The 22,471-nt window shown below is 40.6% G+C and overlaps 1 protein-coding gene across 2 annotated transcripts; it reads right to left on the bottom strand.

Moving 5' to 3' along the window:
* Window positions 1-2,623: 2,623 nt before the first annotated feature.
* LOC131692583 (uncharacterized) lies at window positions 2,624-21,471 on the bottom strand. Of its 2 annotated transcripts, none has more exons than XM_058979719.1 (2): window positions 21,246-21,471; window positions 2,624-4,421 (listed from the first exon to the last, which is right to left on the bottom strand). In XM_058979719.1, the coding sequence occupies exons 1-2, from the start codon at window positions 21,311-21,313 to the stop codon at window positions 2,708-2,710; spliced, it is 1,782 nt and encodes a 593-aa protein (XP_058835702.1). In that variant the 5' UTR covers window positions 21,314-21,471; the 3' UTR covers window positions 2,624-2,707. The 2 variants fall into 2 exon arrangements, with proteins under 2 accessions (XP_058835702.1, XP_058835703.1); XM_058979720.1 differs by lacking the exon at window positions 21,246-21,471 and adding an exon at window positions 20,926-20,973.
* Between the last annotated feature and the right edge of the window lie 1,000 nt (window positions 21,472-22,471).

Here is a 22,471-nt window from a genome sequence, read left to right as displayed (position 1 = left end):
AACCTGAGCACTAAGGTCGCCGATGACGATTTTGACAGCATGTCTTGGGCAGCGATCGTATTCACGCTCCAGCTGCGCGTAGAATTCGTCCTTGTCGTCATCGCTACTTCCGAGGTGGGGACTATGCACGTTAATTATGCTGATATTGAAAAACCGGCCCTTGATCCTCAACTTGCACATTCTGTCGATAACCGGCCACCATCCGATCACACGCTTTTCCATCTCCCCACCATCATAAAAGCTGTACCCAGCTCGTGTGTATTGCTGCAGCTCTGGTGTGATTCCCGCAAAAAACCCGCACCGTAGACCCCTTCCAACACACCTCCTGCAGCGCCACAATGTCGAACTTGCGGTCTTTCTCTATATCGGCGAGTATGCGAGTGCTCCCGATAAAGTTAAGCGACCTGTAGTTCCATGTCCCATGTTTCCAGTCTCTTGTCCGTTTCCGTTGCGTACATCTGTTCCAATTTTGTCCATCCGAAATTTCTTGTTGAACTTCCTGAGCATGCTATTTTTATGGGCGGCTACCCGACCGGGAGAAAATAACTGGGCAATAACCCGAGCATACTATTTTTTGGTATTCATACCAAAACTTAGTATTAATTGATTATTATACCTCATTGAGGTATTAAGCAGGTATTGAAGAAACATTTTTCAATACCTGCTTAATACCTCAATGAGGTATAATACTTTATTTTAATATTATTTATGTATTCCAGTTATTTTTACAAATACCAAACCAATACCTTATTGAATACCTCCATAGAGTGCATTTTATTATTGGAAGGTTGAAAAATGTTTTATTATTATTCAGGTATTATAATAACTCGTTTCATAATCAAATAGTTATTTGTAGAACATGTCTGTGTTATTTTTGTATTTTACCTCTTATGTAGAGCTCATTATTACCATATTGTGGTAAACAGTCGTTGATATTGATACCTAAATTTAGTATTCCGCAGATATTTTCTTCTGCTCGGGTAGCTAGGCCTGCGCCAACCTTGCAGTAACGCTGAAGGATCACGGGAGGAGAGAGATTTGGGCTATCCGCTTATTTAAAGATGGCGCTGACTCGCCTTGTCAGGGCTGCTTTAGGACATGTGGTATTTAGGCTTAGAACGTGTAGAGCCCGCTACCTCATCCTGCCATACCCGCAGTCAGTCCCCGCTACTGGTTCGGTTCGCGAATCACAACTACTTGCTATCGCGACTAAGCATTATCCACCACCTATGCCCAGCCCGGTTGCTTGTAGCTCAGCTTCTCACATAGCGTTCCTACACCACCACGGGGCCCGGGAAACGCATAAGGCGTGCAAAAAACGTTTACATTTATAATTGTTCAAATGTTATGGATTATCCACTGCGGACTCCGTTTATTAACTGATTAGTAAAATAAATGGTAGTATATGGATAAAAAGTGCGAAACGATCCGGATTATAATGAGAATGATCTTAGAAACTACTATTTAGAGAAATAGTATAAAATTTAAGTTGAACACACACAAAAAATAGTGGTCAGCATTCCAATACTTGAACTTGAAAACAGCATTTACAAACAAAAACTACCACATTGAATATTCATTAAACAAATTTCAATCGATGTTTAAAAAAATATGTGTGCTATACGAATATTAGATTGAGTATATATTTGACTATATCTAGAATTATGATATTTTTTTTGAAAAAACGAGCATTTGTAGTACAAAGATAATTATTGTATCTTCCCTATGCTGACTATTTCTACGTAAATAAAATGTCTCGTAAACTAATTTTTTACTTGTAAAATGCATATAAGCATTCCGCATAGCGGTGTACGAAAATGAGATTGTGTCACTGTATCTAACTCAGTTTACCCGAAAATTGCGTTTGTCATAAGATAGCACACCAGCGACGAGTTTTGAAACAATATTAAATAAATGTACTAGAGGAGTACGAATATGAATTTGAGTTACTGGTCCTACTAGATATGCGTTACGCTATCATTTTACGCCTATGCGTATGCTAGAAATGCAACACTGATAGTCAAGTCGCTATACTGGAGTTCACAACGAAGTGAACCCAAAAGTATAATTACCGAAATTACTTACGATAACGTCAATTCTCTGTTTTATATTACGAATTTTTCAAAACTAGGTGTTTAAAATATTACATTGTTCTACTCCTGGCACCGTTTCGTGGGATGCATTCGCACCCCAGCTAAACATGAAAGCCTTGTTATTTTGTTACAGTTTGCTTAGCCTTAAGCAAGTTGTAGGGGTTACTGTGCCCTAATTCATCTTAGTTTCTGTATTCATCCCACCCATTTGAATACATTAGTTAGAGCAGTTTCTGCTCTCTCTATTCAACGCATTAGGTCCAATGGTAGGATGAATAAAGGTGCGTTGTACTGGACTTTTCACTCCCTTCAAATGCGAGTATTTTACATTTTCCACACCAGTTTTTTTATGTTACTGCTTCTTAAGAACGAAGCAAGCATGCTATTTAAACTCAACAACACTGCTTCAGAGAAGATCTCAGGGTTATTGAAGGGTTCAGTTGATGTATAACTTAGGTTTGGAAACCTTAGGTGAAAAATCTGCGATCACGAGGCCGACAAAAGATAAATATGATAAAAAGCTGGTTCATGTGAATTTATTTCTGATCTATCAATAAATAATATTAAATAAATTAATCTGCTACTCAATTCCATATTTCAGTTTTCAACTAGTTTCAAACTGCATCATGTGCGTCGAAATTCAAAACTTCCAACTTTGTCGGTTGATATCCAAAGGGAGTCTGAAAACTTCTCGTATCCGGAGACAAACCTTCCCGCGGCTCCACATGTGTCCTTTTAACGTGCTGATGAGGTTGTGGATCAAACGTAATGTTCGCTGGTATTTCTAGCGACTTGATCGTTTCGACGGAAATATTCGAATGCGGACGATTGATAGCAACTACCGGCGGAAGACTTGTTGTCGTTGTGCTGCTCGTACTAAACAACTCGTACGGAAACACTTCGAGATAGTTTCGTGGAGGCTGCAGTGTTGGATGCGCTTTGTGTCGTTCCGGATCCGGAAGGGTGTCTCCTCCAGTGAGACTAAGCCGATTGATGTCGTAATCACTTTGATCTAATTCGTACTTGCGAGATGCTTCGGAAGATGTTTTTTTCGGATACAGATTCAAATGAACCATTAGTTTTCCCGGTTTCATGGCGGAATGTAGAGTAGCATGCGAAGATCGGTGGTGAGTCGTTGAACTACGGAAATAATTGTCCTCCATTGGATACTGTTGATTGTGCACGGCATGCTTGACCTGAGCAAAATGGTGGTTGTTGAAGTTCGGCTGAAGGTTCATGTTGGAGAAATTTGGCGTAGGTCTATTTCTCGTGGTTGGACGTCGAAAACTAAGGCTGCCATCGGCCATCGGTTGAACATCTAGCATGATTGAGAAGGGCATACCGTGAGGAGATCTTTCTTCACCACTATAGCCTCTTTCGGGAGCGAATCTGAATTGATTAGTGGCAAGCAAATTTATATCACTTGGGTTTGCTGGACGAAAGTTGTACAGAGGATCCGGCATGAAGACACTGGGAATACTGAGCTGACTGTTGATTGTTTGTGGTTTCGAGACGTGAAGTTCGTGTTGTTTCGAGTAGTCACCAAAGAGAGTTGTGATGTCTCCGTTCTTTCTCGGATGACGATAAATCCCGGTAAACTTTACTCTATGGTTCCGGTACATCGGATTGCTAAATTCAGACGGATGCTGCTCAAGTTGCGGAGCATATCTAAGATTCTGATTCTTCGTAGACGATATCTGTTTAAGAACGTCTTGAATGTTGTTCACCAAACCGCGATGGTTTCGTTGTCTAGTTGAGTAAATGCCCTGTGGATCATTTGTGTCGTAAGATCGGTTCTGTTTTGTAAAACCTGTCGGAGTCACTGCATCGGAAACGAGAGGAACTCCAAATGGACGCGGACTAGCAACTGAGGCAGGTTGGTAGGTATCATCGAAAGAAAACTCTTCCGAGAACTTCCGCATGCTACCCAGCCGTGGAGGTTTAAGATACGCACTTGGGAACAGTACCAAATTGTCGTTAAACTCTAATGGAGCCGTTTCCGAATCCAGCCGGCGGAATCTACGCTGTTTGATAGCTTCAGCTACTTCCTTCGACTCGCCACTCGACTCATTGTTTGATTGCTGATGAAGCAGGAAATTGTCACTCGCGGAAAGGGGTGTCGTCAGCATGATGTGCCCCATGCTGGACTCTATGCTGGTTTCGTTGGAGAAACTTTCTGCAATGAACTGCCCCTTGCTGGACTCCGACTTGTTGACGATGACAAAAAGAATGAAGAATAGGACGAATGCCATTCCAAGAATACCATACAGCGATATCTTACGATGATGGCGGATAGGCATCCGGGGCGTCTCATGTGGCGATTCATATCTGAAATATTGAAAATGGTTTCTTAGTAGTCACTTAGTTATTATCGTCAAGTTGAAATTGTGAGAGAAAGTTTTATTTCATCTGAATGGTATAAAATGAAGTGGAAAATACACACTTAATTTTTTCTTCCGAATATCAGGTTTTTTCGCATCTTTTGCCGAAATCTCAACAGCTCAATTCTCAGCAAACAACTTTTTTGCTGAGATCTCAGTAAAAGTGACGTTTGATAGCTGAGTCTCGGAAAATATTTCACCGAAAATCAGCAAACAAATCTCACTTTACTGAAATTCCAATGAGCATCAACATATTTGAAGTACGGGTTCCTTATGTATTCTACATCTCTCCGGTTATGTCCCACACATTACCCACCTACCTTTTTTAGATTTTCAAGTATCTATATCTTGGAAACTAAACGTCAGAATCAATAACAAATTAAAATCCTTCCGTCTGGCTGTTAGGCCTTTCATTTGAAATTGGTTTGGATAAAATCGGTTCAGCCTTTGCAGAGAAACACGAATGAGAGTTTGTCCGTTACATACACACACACATACATTGTCCCAAATTGTCGAGCTGAGTCGATTAGTATATAAGACTCGGCCTCAATACGAAGATATCGAGATGTCATAACTATATCATATCATAAAACTATATCTCCCATTGTTACTTGTTATAAATTTCTGTTATTTTTACCACTTACGAGACCTAATTTATAACAAAATATGTTACAAAAATAATGTTCTCCCGCAACGCTGAACAAAAACGATGACTGCTTCTTTGTCAATTGGCAACCACAGTTTTTGCTGTAACTTGAGTGACTTCAACTGAGTTACACAATAAACCCATACGTAGTGATTAGAAAAGTTACTATTTCGTGGCTAACAGCACTTTACGCCGACGCCGGCGGTAAAACATGATGATGAGTTATGTTCTACCATAGACCATGCGGTAGACTTGGGTGAAACGCCCAACTCCTACTCTGCAGAAGGCAAATTCTTCACATTTCCTTTCGATCATGCCCATATGAGCCTGCCTAGTTCTAGTTTTCCGTTCTAAGTTTATAACTGATTCGCTCTAGAATACCTATCCGTCTTTCAATTTCATTGCTTTCGTTTCTCTTAATCTCAAATTTGCCGAAAATAGCCAACAAAATCGATACAGTAGAACCTTGCGGCAATTAAAACCTAGTAACACTATCTACACCTGTAAAACTATTAATAATTTATTACAACCATCATGTCGGACTACTTAACGGTGGAATCCTTTAAGTTTGAAACCTGTAGAAAATTTTGCTAGGTATTTCCAACGGTGTTTGTTTCATGAGAATGCGAGTGACAGAACCAATTCCTTCATATCTGAACTTTCAATTCAAAGCAAAACGCGTGACCAAATCTCAAATCACGCTGTGCACGTATGAAGCGTAGACCCCTGCGTGCTCCACGTTGTTACACAAGTAGACACACTACGAGAAACCATGTACACAAACCTCTAACAAAGCAATATCATCTGCAATCATATCCATCACACAGCCCTTTATCAACATCAGCTAAATCACAAACCACTGGCGTTGCAGCTCAGGCACCAACGAATACTGGAACAACAGAACCTACGCACAGCGTGTCCGATCATTGTGATGCGCCTACTACTTCCCAATCAAGTGCCAGTACCACCTATAATAAAGTAAATAACAAAGAACACGGATACGCGATCGTAACCCGTAGGCCCCCCAAACAACTCAAAACAGGTAATCGTGAAAGCCCATACAACATTAACAGCAAGGATAACATGAACGAAAACGATAAACCGAGAGAAAGCGGACTAAGTGATCCACAAGCAACAAAAGGCAATGAAGTAAATAGATCGTCAACATGAAATATGATCATCGTTACGCAAAGTAACAAATCGCGTACACGAGAGCCGATGGATGTACAATATATTTGATTATATATTTTTATTTACACATTGATAATATTAAAAGACCCACGGCTCAGATAATGCATTGAGGCGTTGTTAAATAAATGAAATAGCTAATGGACGATTAACATGCCTTCACGCCTGGACGCTGAACAGCTACCAACCAATATCCTACATAACAGTGAGTATGGAATGTCGCGCTCAAACCAGTACCGTCTTTACGCATGGGCACACTGGGCCAGGGCCAGGGGCCCCGAAATTTTGGGGGCCCCCACTTAGGATGAATATGAAATCCTTCTGTAGACTTTATTTCAAAGAAAAATCGTACTCAATTGTTCATTACTTTTTAATATGTGGGTAACAATAGATCAATAACAACTCGCACATTGCACTGTATCCCAGGTGATCAAGATGTTTAAAAGGTATCAGAGCAGCAGGAAACGAGGCACTGCATGACTATCGAACCAATTGAAACGTCAATCCAACATTTCGATTCAAGTTTCAATTTATTTTCAACGACAGCAATTAAACGTTTTGTACACCCTCTATACAAAGTTTGGAAGGCACCGGACCTTAGCAAGCCAACCAGAAAATCTTGTTTGGCAAGCGATGTGTGGATGTGTTTAATGTTGTTTTTGCACTATACTCCGTCCTATCACAGCCGTTTTAATCCATTTTGAAGACGAATGTTCATGAAATCTCAAAAAAGAAGTTTAAAATGCCCTTGTAAAAGTGTCTACATGTATCAAACCTAGCTTTACCCTAGATTAGACTAAATGTGCCACTATAAATGTGCGTGCCTTTGAGGATATTTATAGAACCTTGGACATTTCATAGCGTCCATATTTTTAAAAATATTCTAGTATTGTGGTGTGTCCTCAAAGTATGCTTCACACAAGTAGAACATTTTTGTGCTGTTAGAATAAAAAAAAATGTAATTTTCCAAATTCAGTTTTTCCTTGTTAAATTCAATGCCACAGCTTATAGACAAATGACGAAAGCATTGACGCGAATTATTCAGATGATGTTGATAGATTCGAGTAACTTTTATGTTTCGTTTTGAAAGCAATTTTAAACGAACTTTACGTGACAATTAAAGTATTCTAATATTGTATAGTGAAAATGTTAATTTTCGGGAAGCAGAAAAACAGTTTTTTTTGGTAGATCCCAATTGTTTTGTGCGGAAGGCACCATACGTAACTAAAATTTAGTTTTTAACGTTTCGGATTCTCCTCATCAGTAACTAGCATAATGTTGGTGCTAGTTAAATGGTTTCAGTATCAAACCAGTGCCAATTTTGTTGCGAGTCTAGATTTATCATATAACTGGCACCAAGATGATGCTAGTTACTAATGAGGAGAATCCGAAATGCTAAAAACTAGCTAGCTAATGTTAATATTCACGTTTCTTTTCCATCGGTCCCTCTCCGCACTGGGCAGCGATTCAACCAACAGAACCCTAGATATCACATCGGTTGGTTATACTTCTCTCTCGTAGGAAGATGTACCAACCACCATATCAGTCTTCAAAACACCAATTTGTTTAGTAGAGATACTATTATTATTACTTGAAATGCTACGCCTACTCAAACCGGTCACAATAAATGAATGCACAACACGGCGGAATATATGTAACAAAAAAGCAACGTCGTCAACAATTCGTACAATGAAGAAATAATATTTCAAAGACCCATAATTTCTATTCCGGCAGAAAGGAATGCGAATAAAATGAATGAATTTCAAGGAGATTCGTGCGCCTTTTCTCAAAATAATATCGATTGATTTTAAAGGTTCCCAAATTCGGCCACCTGTAAGTAAATTTACAATATTCGATTGAAAGAGAAAATATGCGTTTTTCCTAAGTCGGAAGTCGACTCTGTTTAGTATCATCATATCAGGAATATCAAGAAACTCTCAAGATCAACACTAAACGAAACAATGATGAACAGCTGTGCGTTTCGTTTTTGGTTGAACGGAAGTTTAACAGATCATGCTCCAACATTCCTCCTTCTTGATGGAGGCCCTTTTAATCCTCAAACAACGTCTTACAACTATGAAGGTCAGATTACATAGTCTAGGAAGACTATAGCATTGTTGGTGAGTCCATTACACTGAGATCGAACTCCCACCACCGCATTTAGAGTGTTTGGCGGTTTAGACATCAGCAACGACACCTGGTTGTGAACATCTGAAATACACTTTGTTCTCAATACATTTTAAAGCCCACTTTATTTTTTGAAATATTTTCAACACGATTGACTTATTTGGCACAAATTTGAAAAAGAGTCTCAGGGTGGCATGGAATAGAAATAATTCTTAAATGCTAGGAGTTATTCTTTGAGATCATCCTACTCTACAGCTGTGTACATCTGTTCAATTATTGGGGCCCCTTAGCGCAATAGTGTCCAGGGGCCCCGCGTAGTCTTAAGACGGCCCTGGCTCAAACCAGTGCTGCGAAATTTCAAAATCAATTATTTATTTCTGGTTGTATTTCCCGAAAACAAAATTAAGATTCACCGTCTCCCTCATTCAATAACTTTCCAACTGACTGAAACTTCATGCAGAATGGAATGCTTGAGTGCAGAAGAAATATAAATTCTTTAACCAACCAAAGCATTTATTTGTTTTTGGTTTATTTCGTTTATTTAGAGCAGGGAAAAGCCCTTTCAAACAGAACATAACAAATTCTCTCTTGAATAGGCATAAAACCTCCTCATCTTTTCGCATCAACAGAATACATCGAATCCTAATGATACACAGAACAACATATTCAACTTAAACTAACAGATATTCTACAGGTAACATACGCTAACAAAACAAACATGGTATTCTATTCTATGCTAACCCTTACACAGCCAGTATTGAAAAGCATCCTGGAAAACACTGCAGTTATACTTTAGTGTTTTTCTTGTCTACATTAGTATTCAGTGGCGTAGCCAGAAATTTGGTTTGGAGGGGGTTTTGACGAAATTCTTAGATTTTTCAAAAATGTTGGCGGGTCTATTGATGACATTTAATCTATAGACCGCGATCAACTGGGTACTATCGTGTTCTGCAGTAATAGCGAAAATGAATGGTGTGAGCGGGCATGGGCGCTATAACTCTAACGTAGGCAAAACTAAATACCTGTCGTAGGTGTCGGTTATGGTGGGTGGCGGACTACGAGACAGGTTAGGTCAAGTTCAACGAGTGGCCCAAAAACACCACTTTACTAACAATCAAGCAGAAAAGGATGAGCTGAAAACTCACCAATTCGAAACTATAGAATTGGAGGAGCTTTGATAGACGGGCAGAAGGTGCGGAAATGCGGGGATCGAGCGACGGCACAAGAACTAGGCAAAATGCGCCAACGCGTGATCAAGTGGCAGGCGATCAGCGAAAGGATGTTTGTAGTGTGGATCAAAGGCTATTTCTTCGACTAGAGCATTATCAATGTACACTGACCTCACGAAGCCGAGAAATATGCATTTTATGCGCAGCTGGAGCATGTCTATGATAGCTGCCTATGGCGGAATGTAGGGCTCGTAATCGGTGACAAAAACATCCTGGTAGGCCGGGGGCATTGTATAAACCGGTTATCGCACAGGATAGTCTGTGAACCATATAAATAATGTGCAGAAATTCTCACGATTGATAAGTATATTATGACGAACCTAAATAGCGAAGCAGTAGACGACAAGAGTATTGCAAGAATCAGCTTGGAGCAGTCGTTGACAGATGCCGGATCTACCTAAGATTCATGAAAAATAGGACGGTTGAACCGCTGGCAATGATCAACTGTCATGTGAGCTACTGAAACACAGAGTAGAGGAGTTGGCTAGAGCACTCCACTGGGTGCTGTTGAAGATCTGGAAGGAGGAGATTTTACCGAAGTATAGGATGTAGGGAGTAGTATGTCCCATCTATAAAAAATGTGTTAAGCGGGATTTTCGCAACTAATGACCGATTAATCACATTACTGAACTGCCTTGTATGCAAAGGGGACGTAAATGCCATCGAGTATATTTTTCAGGAAAATTTTAAATTTTCAAATCTTGCATGGTGCGGTAAAAGCATGCTTTCACCACTTTGCTTTTCGGATTATTTTTTTTATTATTTGAAATCGTTTGCACTGAAAGATGCGAATTTTCGTAGTGAACTTAAAAATACGAAAAAGTTAATTTTGACCAAAGTGGCGTTGAAGTCACTTTTGCATACTAGGATAGTAAACGTCATCTACAAGGTGTTCTCCCAAATTCTTCGTTGCCGCCTATAATGGTTAGTAAGGGAATCGTAGTGCAATATGGCCTAAAATGCACAAATACGGGTTGCATTCATATCTTCAACCAAGCTATTTGCAAAAACATTCTTGAATACTTTGCTGAAGAGTCTCGAACTAAATTTGATTGGAATTAGTAATGCATCCAACTGGAAAAATTTATCAACAAAATTATGCTGCTAAATACTAAACCTCCAAAAGCTGACGGTTTCCAAATGATGGAATCTTGGCGCCATTCAATTCGATACCCAAATGTACACCACAAATAGCGAAAAAGTGCCACTAGCTAGCACTTTATATAAGTGATAACCTAAAAAAAAATCAAATGCACATAAAAACCAATTCTGACCTGTTAGGCGTAAAACGCCATTTTTCATCAGTTTCTATGAAGGCGTTTTCATTGAGCTATTTTGCTTGCTATTTACATGATTTATCAACTATAGGATCCTCACTAAAATATTGGTTACAAGATCCCTTTCTCGCAATTTACAAAAAGTCCCATTACGTTTAAAACATTAGGTTCTCAATGTAATGAACAGATAATATACTTCCAAAATTATTATTTGAATATTTAATAAACTAGTCAGCATAAAACTTTTTTTCTTCAATTCAAATATTTTGGTTTGGAGGGGGTTTTAACCCCCAAAACCCCCCCTTGGCTACGCCACTGTTAGTATTTGAAGCATATTATAATATGTCGCAAATATTAAAACGGCCAGGCCTACTGTGCAGAGTTGGGTTTGAAGATGTTTCAATATTATCCAGCAATTGAATTATTCATTTAATGAACAATTTAACCAACGAATCGTTTTGAAACATGAATGCGGATAAAACGAGGACAACCGTACCGACCGTTTCAGATTAGAGGGGGTTGGGTAAAATCATTAGGAGTGAATTGGCTAAAAAGGTTAATGTCACTACTTTGGTCCTTTTTTCCTAACAAAACAAACATGGTATACTCTTATACTATGAAGTAGATAGGATTCGTATAAATTTACGTTTAAGTACAGAACGGGAGAGGTGAAAATCGAAAACAGTACTACACTGATTAAATATGCGACAGAAGCTGGAAATGGGTTCATTATAACCATAGTTAGTCCATGAAACAGGTAAATGAAAGAAATTATGGGACTCGGAGGAGCTGCTAAGGGACCCCGACGAAACGGGCGCAGGACCAGAAAACCCGATAGGAGGAAACACAGACGAAGCAGGTGCCTCGTCTTCTAAACGGAAACAATTAACTCCGATCCTGCGTCCGGGTGAGGAGAAGCAAATGAAGATGGCGCAGTCCCTGAGGATTCTGGTGGCGACGGCATCCGGACAAATTGAACGACAGGCGGACTCTATTCTCGTGGAGCTCTCCGCTTTGCAGAATGCTGTTCCAGTTGGTCAGGAGCAGCCGATTTTCAACGGGTACGGCTTCCAGCGAGATGAACTCTGGCTGGAGGCGGCTAATCTGCACAGTCTTGATTGGCTGAAAGCAGCTTTGAATAAAATTGGTAATTTACGGGGACGTCGGCTTACTGTGAGGGATTATTCCCCACCGCCGCCTCTCCACAGAGTAGCAGGTATGATTCCGTCTTGTGGGCAGTCTAGGATTCAGTACGGAGAGGTTCTTAGGAACATCTCCAGGCTGAATCCTAGAGTGTCCACAAAATATTGGCGGATTCTCTCTCTCAGTGGGAGCCGTTCCGACGGCAGGAAAAATATCATCATCGGAGTCGATGACAAATCGATCAGAGACCTAGAGCGATTAGAGTTTAAACTGCACTACCGCTTCTCCCTAATACAGCTACGGTGCTGCGACAAAAAGCCCGTATGCCTTTTGGGGGAAACCTGAGCTAATTCTGCAATTACAGTGTTGTATTATCATCATCAAAGAAACAATTAAATTTATCTTTCTATATTTCCAACCGAAATTTACTGTTTTTAGCATCCGAACTATTCACTACAAATCTTGCCGTGTGGTAGCCGGCAGCTGAAAAGCCATAGAATAGCACCACGGGTTTCCTTGTCCCAGTCGTAAAAGGCGACCAAACTAGGAGCCTCAAGTCAATGTGTAATTCCGTGCCGAGGACTGAATGGCTGGAGGGGCTCACTATCCAGTCGCGAACGGATCATCTGGCGTTTGCCCACTCGTATTATAGGGCTCTGATACGGGTGCAACTTTTATTCCCGCTGCAACCAATATATCATACATGGTTAAAACAAATCGTCATAAATTGCAAAAAAATTTCACGTTTCGTGTGTTCACCCTGCACTGCTGGGTAGTTAAACGGTCGGCCTCTCCGCCTACCCTGCTTGCTCGGTTTAAAATAAAATCGAGTACTGCTGTCGACTCTACTGCCCAATGTAGGATAATAGGAGTCTGTCTCGCGTGCCCTTGTGTTGTGTTCTTCGGTCCATCTTATTTAGGGCAGGGGAACTATTGGCGCGGAGGTGGAATAAAAACGTGTGTTTCACACATTTGGATGCAAGAGTTTATACCTCGCACCGCTCTAAAAATCGAAGTTTATAGAAACCACATCGCAAAAATTTTGCGATTGCCCCCGAGAGCGAAAAATCCCTCTCGTGTTTTCCTTAGAGGTGAGTTAAATTCTGCTGGATTGATGGCGGTTCAGTGGTCGGGGACGAGGGTGGAACTCTTTCTCCGTGCCGGTTGCTGGTCATTCTTTGAGATCGATCATATGCAGATTACTGATTCAGTAGTGCTGATTGATCTCTCGGATGGTCTGGTGAGCGGCATAGGGGGAGTATACCGTGTACGTTCTCGATACCTGAACCACTCTTGTTTCATCGTTAGTTTATATCATCTTCCCCCACTCTGCTTTTCTCACAGGAAATTGTGTAGGGCGGGTAAATCAATTCACATTCCACAGATAATAAAGACGGTTCTTCCAAAATCAGACTGGTTCAATTTGCTGCTGTGTCGCGTTCTGCTGCAGGTTTACACTGTGATCAACTCTCTTCACAAATGTTTAGGGTGGCACAGATAAACCTTCAGCATAAACGGACTGCAACACTGAACCTTTCTCGTCTATTTCAGGAAGGCAAGGGTCACATAGCCTTGGCTCAGGAGCCTTACTTCAAAACAGGGATTTTTTTTGTTGGTAATCTATTAACTCCCGCTTTTGTGGTTTTTAGCAAAAGTGGAATGAATAATGCTCGGGAAATGCCACGCGCATGTATCCTGGTAAATAATGCTATTGAGGCCCATCTTTTGTCCGAACTAACAACTCGTGACATTTGTGCAATAGTTGTCAAAGTGACAACGGAATTCATTGTAAGGAAATACGTTTATTGCTCGGCATATTTGCCTCACAATGAGCCATCTCCTACGGATGAATTAAAGAAAGTGGTATCATACTGTGAAAATAATAGTCTTCAACTTATCATTGGCAGTGATGCGAATGCCCATCACATCATCTGGGGCAGCTCTGATATAAATCCGAGAGGCTCTCAGCTGATGGAATATATCAGCAGCTCAAATCTGCATATCCTCAACACAGGAAACCGCCCAACTTTTGTAAAATCTGGAAGAGAAGAGGTGTTGGATATAACACTCTGCTCTGATAGAGTTCTGCACGAGCTAAGCAACTGGCAGGTTCTAAATGAAACCGAACCTTCTCTATCTGACCATAAATTCATTTTTTTCGATCATCTGAATGTCACCTTAAACATAGCGACATATCGCAACCCAAAATCTACAAACTGGGATCTATACACGGAGAACCTAGCTACAAAATTCCATGGTTATCTCCCAACAATAGAACAAATCGACGATCTAGACGAAGCTGTAATTACAACAAACACATTCATTGTAACATCCTACGAGGAGGCTTGTCCTCTGCGTACTGTAAGAACTTATAGGGGAACCTCGTGGTGGAGGGCTGATCTGGATAAGAAGAAAAAGGATATGAGAACAGCTTGGAATCGGCGTCAGCGGGATGATTCCAGAGCTTTCAAATTAGCTCGAAAAGCGTATAAAAAATGTCTTAGATCTGCTGAGCGGGCTGGATGGAGAAACCTACGCACAAATATCTCCAATCTGAACGAGGCAAGCAGATTAAATAAAATTCTCTCAAAATCGAAAGATTTTGAGATGGACTCTTTAAAAACCAGTGATGGTGTTTATATGACGAACGAAAAAAATGTCCTCGATTGTCTTTTCAACACTCATTTCCCGGGTTGTATGGATTTGGAGCTGAACAGTGATCACGCATCCCATTCTGGTGATTCGGACTCGTGGGCGCTAGCACGCATACTGGTTACCACCGAATCGGTTAAGTGGGCAATTGACAGCTTTGCTCCATACAAATCGCCTGGAAAAGATGGAATCTTCCCTGTACTGCTGCAAAAGGGGTTTGATATCCTCAAATCTGTCTTGAAAAAGATTATGCTTACCAGTCTTGCTACCGGGTATATCCCTAAAGCATGGCGAGAAATAAGCGTTAAATTCATTCCCAAAGGTGGGCGCTCGAGCTACGAAGAGGCCAAGAGCTTTAGGCCTATCAGTCTTAGCTCTTTTCTATTGAAAGCTTTGGAACGGATAGTCGATCATCACATCAGAAATGAATGCTTGGTGGAATATCCGCTGCATAAAATGCAACACGCATATCAGCGTGGGAAATCTACGATCACACTGCTTCATGATGTTGTTTACAACATTGAGAAAGCTTTCTCGCTCAAGCAATCCAGCTTGGGTGTATTCCTGGATATTGAGGGTGCTTTTGACAATGTGTCCTTCCAGACTATTCTGGAAGCGACGCGCGGCCACGGGGTATCCGCATGTATCTCGGGTTGGATAAACGCAATGCTTAGCAACCGCATCCTTTGCTCGTCACTGAGACAGGCAGAGATAAGGAAGTTGAGTGTTTGCGGCTGTCCACAGGGGGGCGTTCTGTCGCCCTTGCTATGGAACCTAGTTGCCGATGGCTTGTTGAAAAAGCTCAATGAGCTTGGTTTTCCAACCTACGGGTTTGCTGACGATTATCACATATTAATTACCGGACTGAGCATCGGAACAATCTTCGACTTAATGCAACAAGCATTAAGAGCTGTCGAACAGTGGTGTCAACACGTTAAATTAACAGTTAATCCAAACAAAACCTCAATGGTTCTTTTCACGAAGAAGCGAATAACAACCGGAGTTCGTCCCTTACAGTTTTTTGACTCTGAGCTGCTGTGTGCGGATCAAGTCAAGTACGTTGGAGCTATATTGGATTCCAAATTGAACTGGTCAGCTCACATTGAGTTCAGAGTCAAGAAAGCGTGCATGGCCTTCGGGCAATGCAGACGAACTTTTGGAAAGACCTGGGGTCTCAAACCTAAATACATCTTTTGGATTTACACGACAATTGTACGTCCAATACTGTCATACGGGTGTCTTGTGTGGTGGCAGAAGGGAGAGGTGGCGATGGTCCAGTCGAAGCTAAACCATCTGCAAAGAATGGCGCTCATGGCGTTGACCGGTGCTTTCACTACTACCCCAACTGCTGCCCTTGAGGCCCTGCTAAACATCAAACCATTACACATACACCTTAAACAAGAAGCACTATCATGTGCTTACAGGCTGCAGGTTACTGGGCTCTGGAACAGTAACCATATTGATCTTTCTACCAGTCATACACGACTGTGGTCACAAATGGTTGCATGGGGTGAAAACATTCTTGCTCCCAGCGACATAACACTCACATGTAGTTTTCCTTTTAGGACATTCCAGGTGAAGTTTCCTTCCAGAGAGGAGTGGTTGTCTGGCTATTTGGAGAGACAACAACAAACGCAAGTGGCCTGTTACACTGACGGTTCTCTGATGGAGGGACGTGCTGGTGCTGGTGTCTACTGTCGCGAAATGAGATTGGAACAATCTCACTCGCTAGGTAGATACTGTACTGTATTCCAAGCTGAAATCTTCGCGATTATGTGCGGGGTACAATCGGCCCTTCAACAGGGATTGTCCGGTAAGGTTATAAATTTCTGCTCCGATAGCCAAGCTGCAATCAAAGCCCTTAGCTCAAACTACTCACGGTCCAAGCTAGTGATCGCGTGCCGAAACCAAATCGAAGAACTAAGCATTGTCAACACTATCTACCTTGTCTGGGTGCCCGGACACTCCGGTATAACTGGAAACGAATGGGCTGATGAATTGGCCAGGGCGGGTTCAGCGATTGACTTCGTTGGTCCTGAGCCAGCCCTGCCAATTTCGACAAGTTGGATAAGGGAAAAAATACGGTCCTGGGCTTCGTCCGAGCACCGCAATTATTGGAATAATCTACAAACGTGTCGCCAAACAAAGGCATTTCTAGAACAACCGTGCCCAGTGACTTCGAGAAATCTCCTACACTTTTCGAAGCTCCACTGCGGCATGCTGACCAGGGCTTTAACCGGCCACTGCAAACTCAATTATCACATGGCAACTATTCAGCGCGCTGAGTCCTTTTCATGTGATCTTTGTGAATCCGACTACGGAACCTCATATCATCTGATATGCAACTGTCCAGCGGTAGCGCAATTGCGATTTCGAGTTTTCGGCCGTCCTTACATAGAAGATATCATGTTTGGACGACTGAAACTCAGAGACATACTAAAGTTTCTTATCCAATGTGGTAAAGAGCTTTAGGCTTACTCGCAGGCGAGTTAAACTACTTGTGAGTTTAACTTACCTGCTGTTTGTTTTCTTTTATGTTTGTGTTGTTATTTTTCCCACCCTTCCAATTCTACTTCCTCCCTGCTCCTTCTCCTTTCCTTCCGCTCAGGTAATGATGAAAAGACACGGCAAGGCACAAATCCCCGACTACATACGGGGAACGTGCCATTTGAGCCAATATATTCTGATACCTGACCTGATACCATGAAACAGGTAAATGAAAGAAATTATGGGTACGCAAATTTCGGCTCCTGGTGTTGAAGCTCAGAGCCCGTAGAAGCTCTGGACAATAAATATTGGGCTTTCATTAGATCTGAAGCAAATGAAGCTTTAGCGACATTTCGACGAACACTTAGTGTATCAAGTTATATCAAATTGCATCTGCTGTTGTAGTTCGGAAAATTTTCGGGGTAATTCCATGGAAGATGACGAAGTGCGAAGCGTCCAAACTTGTGTTGAATTGCTTCAATTTTCCGTACACCATTTTGGTAAAATGGAGACTATACAACTGATGCAAAGGGTGGAGCGGACAAGCGCGCAGTAGACCCATTCCAAGTACTGTATATTTTTAAAGAATTTTGTGACATGAAATACGAAACCTAGAATTTTGGAAGCTTTCGCGGTGATTTTATGTGGATAGTTTAGAAGCTGACATCTTCTACATTTCTGCACTTTTGCTCAATAATCCCTCTCATAGGTAGAATGGAAAAAAATAAGTTTGCTTCTGAAACCGAACATGTCTGAACCTGAATGTGCTGTGTCGGGAGAACGAATGACGAGGGAAACGAACCAAACATTTCATTCATCGTGACGGGCATGAATTGAATTTTGTTTTCTCTCAAGTTCACGCAGGGATGTCAATTTTTTCAAGCTCGGGCTCAAACTAATATTATTTACACAAGCTATCCACCAGTTTTCATATAACAATCAATTAAACGGATAAATTTTTGTTAACAACGGAAGGTTTTGCAGCTCTCAAATCGAGAGATAATGGCTGTGATTGAAGATTGCCAGACATAGCACAGGAAAGCTACTTAGGATCGCTGATGTTTCTGATTTACGTCAATGTCGTGTTTTTAGTACTGAAAACTCCTCGCTGGTCCGGCACAGACCATGTCAGCACGAAACGTTTGCTGATGGTGGTGTAGCAAGAACTACCTTTGTGTAAATCTGAAAAAAGTTCTTGGTGATCGAATTCCGAAGAGACTTTCTGGTAGAGCTCTTCCTCGTAGACTCCCAGAATCTTTTTACAGTCGAAGCTCTGCCTACCAGACCCAGCACTTTTTAACTGCCGAAAACATGCGGAAAAGGTAATGCCGACTGAGAGGTAACGGGGGGAGCAGTACCCTTTCGACTGTCCTGGTTTTTTACCCTGATATGGTTACTAGGGTGGGACAAAAAATAGATTCCAGCTCCGAGCAACTTTTTAGGTACCATTTGGGTCCTAGAACAACTGTGCAAATTCTCAGCTCGATCGGTGAAACTATATTTTTGCGCCCACTGTTTAAAGTTTACATGGGATTTTGTATGGGAAAGTTAACTTTTACAAAATAATTCCTCCAGGAGCCGCCCATTACTTTCTAAAAATAAATCGTTATGTGGTTTGTATAGGAAATTTAACAAAGAAACAAAGTCTCGAAAACCACGAAACGATCTGATGCTTGAGAAAAAAAGTTATTAAGCAGAAACCGATTGATGCTCTGACGATTGATAAATTATTCATTTTTTCTAGCACCACTGCTGTTGGTTGTCCAATTATACGCAATTTTGTTTTAATCCTGTCTTAACGTATCTAAATCGTTTATCTATACTATTTGGTCACTTCGCAAGGTTTTGAGGGATAAATTGAGGCTTCTTTTTTACATAATAAGAGAAAGTTAAAAATTTTGTATATAATTAGACCGTCAGAAGCAGTGATGCTATGAAAACTGAAATTTTCATCAATCTTCAGGGCATCAATCGGTTTTTGCTTAATAACTTTTTCCACAAGCATCAGATCGTTTTGCAGTCTTCTAGACTTTGTTTCCTTGACAAATTTCCTATAAAAATCAGACATCTGTTTATTTTTAGGAGATAACGGGCGACTCTTGGAAGAATTAATTTGCAAAAGACAATTTTCCCATACGAAATCCCATGTAAACTTTAAACCGTGGGCGCAAATATATAGTTTCACCGATCGAGCTAAAAATTTGCAGAGTTGTTCTGGGAGCTAAATTGGACCCAAAAAGTTACTCGGAGCCAAATTTTATTTTTTTCATATAACCATGTCCCACTCTAATGGTTACCCTTTAAAAACCTTTTATTAATTTTTCGTCAATGCCTCAGTTCCTTCAAATATATTCTCCATTTTATTTAACTTGCGGTTAAGATGCCAGGAGCTGTGGTCCGTAAGTGTCTGTAACCAGGAGGCTCTATGTGCGAGTTTTGTGGAGGGAAATTTAAAAAAATGAGGGTCAGTTTTAATTCAAAACTATAGCAGGGGTTGGGAATTGTGAATTGATTAGAATCTTTGGAAGCTGCAGGATTGTGAACTGAGAGAATTTCTCTTCATGCTCCATGACATATAAAATTCAAAACAAAGCTATCAACACTATATTTGTTTTGAAATTGCCTTTTTTGTTCGCATTTTGCTGTTATAATTAAAATATTGATAAAAGTTTGTTTGAATTTAAAAGAATTGCAAAGCATTTGTATTTTTTTCATCCCACCTCCGTGTTGAGCAGGGGGTAGGGGAGGGGGGGGGGGGGTGTAGGGAAATGCTACGTTATTTACAAGGAGGAGTTTAAAATTTTGTGACCAAATGCTACGAGAGGGGAGGGGGAGTCAAAATCGCCGAAAAAAAAGCTACGTCATTTGTGTACGGCCCCCAAGACGCGTGGAAACATAGCTTGCTGAGTGGTCCTTTTTCCGCCTTTCCGGTACCGATTAGAGAATGCACATCTGATAATACATCTGATAGGCTTAAAATGAGCTTGAACCGAAACTACATAAATGAAGAAAATATCCAGTATATCCACGAAAAAATATTAAAGATTTCCCCTAAAAAAATACTTAGCCATGGTATTGCGCGATGTGTACCAGCTCGAAATAATTTCTGTTTGTCTCTTATGGGCCACCAATACTGTACATGCACACCAAAAAAATATGAATTTTATCGTTGACGTAATTGCAATCATGACACAATTTAACAAACCGTAATTCACGAATTGACGGACATTACCGTGTTCCGTTCAATTTTACATGAAACATATACTTTACATGCCGAATGACATAAAATTACACTTCCTGCCGTTCAGGATAAACGCTATAAGTGGAGTAAAATTACGTGATTTACAAAATTCAGCGTCATGTAAAATTAAAAGCAAACGTAAAACTCAGTCATTTTTGATGCTCGTATATGTCATGGTCAGGAGACGTAAATTTACACTATTTTTTCTAGGTGTGTTTTTTTTCGACGTTCTACCGACATCGTTGTATAATTTATGGTTACGAAAAATCTATACTAATTTATTCTTTTCCATAAAACAATAGATGCACACCAAAAAATTTGAATTTTATCGTTGACGTAATTGCATGCATGACATAATTTAACAAACCGTAATTCACGAAATGGCGAAATATAGTCGTGCTCTGTTTAATTTTACATGAAACTTATACTTTACATGCACAATGATATAAAATCACACTTACTGCCATTCAGAACAAACGCTCTATGTGGAGTAAAATAACGTGATTTACGATATTCAACGTCATGTAAAATTAAAATCAAACATAAAAGGAAGTCATTTTTGATGCTCGTATATGTCAGTGTCAGGAGATGTAAATTTACACGATTTTTTCTAGGTGTGTGCGTTATTTCAGAGACCTAACCATAATGAAGTAGAATACACTTTAGACTGTTAATTTCAATGCAAGATGGTAAAAATTGCATTGTGCTGCATACACGTGAGTGCGGTAGAATAGAATCACTTTCATTTCCGGTTACGTAAATTTTGTAGAAACATTCTCACTTGTATAGTCCGAACTGCGACAGCCAATTGTTACTGTAAGCTTTCACATAGGTACCACCAGTATTCATGTTTTGATATATGTTTCAGCACTTCGATGATGTTCCTCGAAAATTAATCCATTCGATTGTCCAAACACTTTTCTCCAGACAAATGATTCGTAATGACAGCAAATATGTAACGTCAAACACAAAGGCACAGCCAACCGATCGAAGTACACCGGATCATCGTGAATAACAAAGTCAACTGAAATCATATCAACTCTCGAGGACACTTTACGCCTGCTGACAATGCAATGCCTCCTCCACCGCAGCCACGAAAGGAAAACGAAACTCGGTGATGAGTTCAATTTCCATTTCGCCTGCCTACTTCCATGATTCCTTCAGCAGATTTTGATGCCACCCGTTTTAAGGCTACTACAAGTCTACTCTATTTAAGGGGTTAGTTGGCTGAAATGCGCCATTGGATCGTGTTATACACATTTTTGAGCACATAGTCTTTCTAACAGTATAAGATTTTTTCAATTTTGGAAAACCAAATCACTCCAGTTTTTTTCATGAAGTCACATTTCGTACTGCATTACCAAACACGACAACGGTGGCAAACGCTGTGTAAACCCGAATTGTTCACAATTTTCACTAGCGTGAATAATTGCACCCTTCGTCGGAGAAGCTGCAACATAAAAACCATCTTCCTCAGAACACTGCGCATATAGGGTAAAGAGCCTATATTGGCGCTATTCCTCGATCTACGAACGATGCGTATACGTTGGCATCAACACCTTTGATTCGTTCTTAAGAACCAATATAATATTCAAAATGTCCTGAAAACGGAAAATGGCTCGTGTTTGAACGTAAAGAAAACTCGAATTTTTGTCCTTCCATTTCAGTCAACGCATTAAACAAAGATGGCACACGTTACTCTAACTAACGGATTCACATGGGTAGGGTGAAAATAGAAACGGGGCCAAATTAGGCTCACTGCCCCAACTTACACACATCGTTTCGTCAATCGTTAGCCAAAAGTGCCACCAAGCGCATAATTATCCATCACCAGAGCAAACGTACGTTGTAGAGAGAAGCCGCTTATTCACAACCTTACCAGTGCTCTTAATTTGCTGTCAACCAAGCGACAAAAGCTTAGTTTTACGACCTCAATGCGTTGTATGTTAAATAGTAGTGCTAGACTTGGTTGACTTTCGAGTGTTTCCGAAAATTTCAATTTCATTC

Source organism: Topomyia yanbarensis, chromosome 3 (assembly GCF_030247195.1).
Source record: "Topomyia yanbarensis strain Yona2022 chromosome 3, ASM3024719v1, whole genome shotgun sequence".
Taxonomy (NCBI): Eukaryota; Metazoa; Arthropoda; class Insecta; order Diptera; family Culicidae; genus Topomyia; species Topomyia yanbarensis.
The sequence above is the reverse complement of the archived record's forward strand: the minus strand, read 5'-3'. Positions and strand labels throughout refer to the sequence as shown.